This window comes from Stegodyphus dumicola, chromosome 10, assembly GCF_044657685.1.
Source record: "Stegodyphus dumicola isolate Sdum_Otavi_A_Nest chromosome 10, ASM4465768v1".
NCBI lineage: Eukaryota > Metazoa > Arthropoda > Arachnida > Araneae > Eresidae > Stegodyphus > Stegodyphus dumicola.
The window spans coordinates 157066406-157072405 of NC_140777.1; the positions used below are offsets into that span (position 1 = coordinate 157066406).

The 6000-nt window shown below is 27.6% G+C and overlaps 1 protein-coding gene across 2 annotated transcripts in view; it reads left to right on the top strand.

The window, feature by feature from the left end:
• LOC118191210 (WD repeat-containing protein 46) overlaps positions 1 to 5781 on the top strand; it is a 41934-nt gene extending 36153 nt beyond the window's left edge. For both annotated transcript variants that reach the window (XM_035362010.2, XM_035362011.2), the window contains exons 11-16: positions 1020 to 1173; positions 2674 to 2821; positions 4991 to 5085; positions 5265 to 5360; positions 5442 to 5552; positions 5639 to 5781. In XM_035362010.2, coding sequence (XP_035217901.1) covers positions 1020 to 1173; positions 2674 to 2821; positions 4991 to 5085; positions 5265 to 5360; positions 5442 to 5552; positions 5639 to 5728 — 694 coding nt within the window. In that variant the 3' untranslated portion in view covers positions 5729 to 5781. The remainder of the gene's footprint in view (positions 1 to 1019; positions 1174 to 2673; positions 2822 to 4990; positions 5086 to 5264; positions 5361 to 5441; positions 5553 to 5638) is intronic.
• The last annotated feature ends 219 nt before the right edge of the window (positions 5782 to 6000 follow it).

Sequence of the window (6000 nt, forward strand, 5' to 3'; positions counted from 1 at the left end):
TTTATCACTGAGATCTTTTCATGACCCCCAGGACCCCATAATATTTACAAAAATTTTGTAGGACCCCATAAATATTGCGTAAATCCAACACACGCATGAGTGAAACCTTCAGTTTTTTCATTTGTATTGTAATACACTATTGCAGTTTTAGGTCATTAACTTTAATTTCTAATTTTAAGACATAGAACAATATGAAAATTTTAATAAGTAACAGACGAAATGACAGCGTCATGTGCAAAGCAAGGAAAATGGTTGAAAATGAAAAATGAACATTTATATTATAAAGAGAATGCGTCAAAACGTTTTCGTTTTTTTCTTTGTCTGTATTATCTTATCTTTATCTATTTTCAGATACATTATGTAAAAATATTTGGTAATTCTAAAATTATAATAAGTTAAAGAAATATCAAAACTGCTAAAATTTTTGCGACCCCTGCTGCAGGTCCTGGTGGTCATGACCCACAGTTTAAGGAACCCTGCTTTAAAATATGATTTAATGTTTGTTGAAGTATGATTTATGAAACAATGTGTATATTTCTTTAAAAAATAAGTAAACAAAAAGAACGAGGCTGGCAAAATAGAGACAGGTTTAACAAAGGAACAGTGTTGAATAATGAGATTAATTTCATGAGGTGTAGTGTAATTAATACATTATAAAAGCTTTTCCGTAATCAGCGTAAGTGTCAGTAGCTGTCCTGAAATTTTTATTAATTTTTTTCACCTTTTGTCTATGAAGTATTTGATCTTGCATATTTGCTTCAATTTTTAAAATACATCACTTGTACTTGTTTTCTAAAAAAAATTTATAAATTTGCATTTATCTTAAGTATCATTCTAAAGTGTACACAGTTGATTTTTATTAGGATCTTTTATATATATTTTTTTTCAAGGCCCATTTCTGGGGGTGCTTTTTGCATTTCAGAATTGTTTGCACCAGTGTATGTCTTGTTGTTCCCTTATAGTTATTAAAATTAATTTTGCCGATGCTTTTATGTATTTTTTTATTTTGTTGTCATTAGGTATATGGCTACTGCAAGTATGGACAGAAGTATGAAAATTTACGATGTTCGAACTTTTAAATGTCTTCAGTCTTATAAATTAGGTGCTGCTGCAGGATTTTTGGATTTTAGTCAACTTGGTTTGCTCTCAGTTGGTCTTGGAAATGTAGTTGAGGTCAGTATATACAATATACATGTGTAGAATACAATTGTAATTTACAAGAGCTTCTAAAATTTGCTTTTGAATTTGATTATTTTACATTCCTGTTTAAAATTAGATGTTTTATTATTTATAATTAATCTTCCTGAGGAGTATCATTCCAAACTTAATGCTTATTATATGGTTTTTAAGTAATGCAAGTAGCTTGAGGGAATATTTTTTTCCTAATAAAATTAAAGTAACTTTCCCATTTCTTAATCTAATGCACTGGATTTAGTGTGTGTGTGTGCATCTGAGCATCATATTTATGATCTGTTATTGTAATATGCTTTATTTGTTTGCATTCCAACTGTATTTTTACCCTTTTTTTTAAATTTTTTCATCTTTCCAACTAACCAGTTTCTTTTAGAGCTAACATTAAGTCTAATTTACTAGTATTTCCACTGTTTTAAAGTAAGAAGTGTTTGAAAAAAGTTTCCAGATTTCACAATTAAGTTAATTAGAACAGCTTCTTTTTTTCTTCCTTTTTGTTTAGCATACATAATTGCATCAAATTATGGAAAAAAGAAATCAATCTTTATTTAATCCATGAGAAAATTCTTTGCAGTTCTTTATTGCATGGCTACCAATGTTGTCCCAGAAAATATGTTACGAAGTTTACCTTCATATTATCGTGATATAATGTAGTACTTTGGAAAGCATTTTGTAGTGTAGCTTATACATGTTTGTTAAAGCCATGGCAGTAACAGTATTATGAATTGAGTTCTATAAAATAGGGCAGATAAGATGTAAGAGACATAAGAAGCAAAAGCATAAACAGGGAACATATATTACTGACAGGCCTTGCAAAAGAAAAGAAAGAGGAAGTAAGCTGGGAATTGTAAAAGAAGTTCACATTACGGTGAAGTCTCTGATCGCATGTGTAGTATATACAGCCTGAGATGATTGTCATCTATAATGAATTTGTAATTCAGACTTGAAAATTGACAACATTGCAAGTTCTTACTTTTATTAACTGCTCATTAATTCTTTATAAAGAGACCTAATAATGAGAAGCTAATTCAACAAAGAGTTCAAATTTAAGATCATAATTCTGTGTCTCCTGGTGGGTGTCATAAATGTATCTTAGGTTCTGCTTTCTATACTAGAAATGCTCACATGGAAAAAGGGTTAAAAAGAGCATTTGGATTGCAATATCAGAATTAATTGAATACCAAAATATCACAGACCATTTTTTTATAATATACTTAGCACATATTGACCATTTTAGGTTAAACACCAAATGTATTTTCACAATAACTATTATATAATATAAATATTTGTATGTCTTTTTAATTGTTTTTAATATTTTAGAAAAGTAAAATTGCTATCTGATTTAATATAGCTTCTATTTATGTTTGCATTAAAAAGCAGGTCTCTTTAGGTGCATCAGTATAAACCAACGGTTAATTTGATAATCTTTTGAAAGTGTAGAATTTAAAAATTGAATTAATTTTTAAAATAATATAATTTTAGGTGTATAAAGATTGTTGTACTCAAACTGCCAAAGCTCCTTATTTGCGTCACAAGACTACATCTACTATTTCAGATCTTCAATTTTGTCCATATGAAGATGTTTTGGGTATTGGATATAATTCAGGCTTCAACAGCATTTTAGTTCCAGGTATCTATTGCATTTTCATTTCATCAAAATATGAATCGGCAGTAAATCTAATACTTTCAGTTTCAGGGACCTTTTAATGTTCTTATAAATATATACCCCCCTTTCTGGTTGTATTATTTGAACAATGCTGTGCCATTTGTTAGCACTTTAATGTAACATTTCATTTTTCATGTGTAGATTTATGTTTAAAAATAAAAATATGTGATTGCAGCTAACATGAAGAATAACTTTTTATTTATTACTATGCCATAATTGATATACAATTTTTCTATCTCTGTGAAACATTTTTTAGGATGAAAAATATATTATCTTGGTGAAATTCAGATAATGAGTAAAATTCATTGTTCTTCAGTCATCCATGAAAATCAAATAAAAAAATTGTGTATGCGTATCATACAGCGCAAAGGTAGAAAAATCTAGATCAACAAAATTTGACACAGGTTTTCCTGATAGTGAACATGCCTACCTTATCTCTCTCAAAATTTATTTAGGGTTTATTATTATTATTATTATTTATTTATTTATTTATTTATTTAATGTTGAAACAATTTCTCTGGATTTTCACACATATCATCACTTAACAAAGAAATCATTTAAAAATTTCACAATGTGCATGTGGAAAAAACCTTTTAAATCAAGTTTATTCTGAATCTCTAACACTGTTTGCCAGTTTTTGAATGATTTTCAAAAATTGATCAATTCTGTGCTACAATTTCACATCAAATATTATAAAAAAATTTCTTATCATATATTCTCTATGATGTACAATATAAATATATGTGACTAGTCATATGGCTAAGTAAATTGTGTTGCATTCTTATAAGAAGTATATTGGGACATCAGCAGAATTTAAGGAATAACTGAGAAGTAGATATGACAGATATAAGAATGATTGCGTTCAGTTCAGTTAGATTTGTCTTCAATAATTTTGATTCTTAAATAATCTGTCATTGTTAACCACCCACTGATTTTATTTTCACTCACATATGACTTAGAATGTTGCATTAGAACAGAATTATTTTTTACTTTTTAATTTATTTTACTATAAAGCCTAAAAAAAGTACAAATGAAAGAAAAAAATTTGATGTGTACACCACATGAATTCCTAGTACAGAATGTTAAATTATACTCACTTTTTCTTGCATTTTTAATTTGAATTTATTTCCTTGAATTTCATTAGAGATATATTTCTCATTCAGTTAATTCAGTTCTCACTTCATGAGAAGGCAAAAATACATAAAAACTCAAAATATCTATATTAAAAATTGAACGATACTGGAAAACATGAAACACCAAATGCAGTTAAAACAATTTTTAAAAAATTTTACAATTGAAATTAGTTTCTACACAAAAACAAACAATTCAGCCAGCAAGCAAGAAGGCAGATTTTTCTGTACACAAAACTGAAAGTTTACTTTTGGTCTTACTCGGCAAAAAGACACTGAAGGTTTAGAAAGACTTAATTTGTTGTGGACGGTATTCCAAGTCAATATATGGGATAATGTAATAACTTCAATGATAATTCCAAAATGGATTACGCACAATAATAAAAGATGATATTACATTGTTAATGTAAGACTTAATTTCTGTACATTGGCTGGCTGCACTTAAACAATGTTAAATTGTTGATAATTCTACAACTAAAACATGCAGGTTAACTGAAGGCATTAAAAACCTTAACCGGAAGATAAGAACAACATAATTCAATCATTTTTAAAGCAAAAAAAGCACAATTTAATTCGCAATAATAAAAGATGTTACTTTGTTGTTGTGAAGCTTAGTGCATCAAATCCATTATTGCATTCGATAGTGGTCAAAATGAATAGTCTCATTGAAATATGAAGCATGGAATTTTTCATGATTACAATACTTCCTTTACTTCGTATAAAGAAGTAAAAATAAGTAAGAAAGGAAATGAAGTGGAATTTATAAAATAATTCAAAACTTTGTTTTCACTTTTACTACTTACTAACTAATAACTTTGTTTTCACCAGATTTTTATCAGATATTATTGATCAACATTCTTATAAATTTTATGTGTTTTAATAACATGTGCATGATAGTTTTTTTAATAACAACTGTAGATTTTTTATTTCTTCTTTATAATTTTTCATATACAAATAATAATTTGTAGAATCTTAATGTAAGGGTTTTCTTTTATTAATTAAGGATCTGGGCAGCCTAATTTTGATGCTTATGAAAGTAATCCTTTTATGACTAAATCCCAAAGGAAAGAAATGGAAGTTAAAGCTTTGCTGGAAAAGGTACTTTTTTTAGTCCATTATATGTTTTACTTACTACCTTTGATATTTATTTAAATGAAAATCAAATGTCTCTTAAAATTTTTTTTCAATATTTGCAAAAATAACTGATGTTTAATTAAATCTATTTAAAAATTATCTGTATATGCTGAAGTAGTTTAATATTTTTTCACCCTCTCCAGATTCAACCTGAACTTATTACTTTAAATCCAAGTCATCTGGGATCAATCAATGTTCCTACATTAAAAGAAAAATTGGAGAAAATGAAATCTCTGCTTGTAAGTATATAATATATTCATTTAGAATTGATATATGCTATGTATTAGTTTGCTTGTAAAACAATATTTTTCTTTCCTCAGCATGTGAAACCTCCCAAAATAGAATTTGAACCTCGACCTAAAGCTAAAGGCAAAAATAAAGCGGCAAAAGCATTCAAAAGGAAGCAGGCAGTACAAGAAACAGCCAAGAGAGTAAGTTTTATTTTATTTATTCAAAAAGCATGGAAAATGTCTATAAAATAACCAAAAGATAATTTTTAAAAAATCCCTTATTTTAGGAATTTATTAAATCAGCAATCAAGGGAAAAACTTTAAAGAAGAAAAAAGAAGCTAAGCCCAAAGGTGTTCTGGAAAGGTTTAAAAGTTGAATAAATTGTATTATAACAAAATGTGTAAATAAATCTATTTTACAAAAAAGGTAGTATATTGTTAATAATATTTATACAATTTTTAATCCATACTTATATTTAAAATATTTCATTTTTTAAATTGATAGAATTGCAGTCTTAGAAAACTAAGGCTTAAGATTACAAAGATGACTAATACGAGGGTTGGAACTTTAATAGTGGCAGCTATTTATTTACAAGGAATACAAAAGTGATTCATGTCACCATGTTTTACAGTCCTTCAATATAGTCGC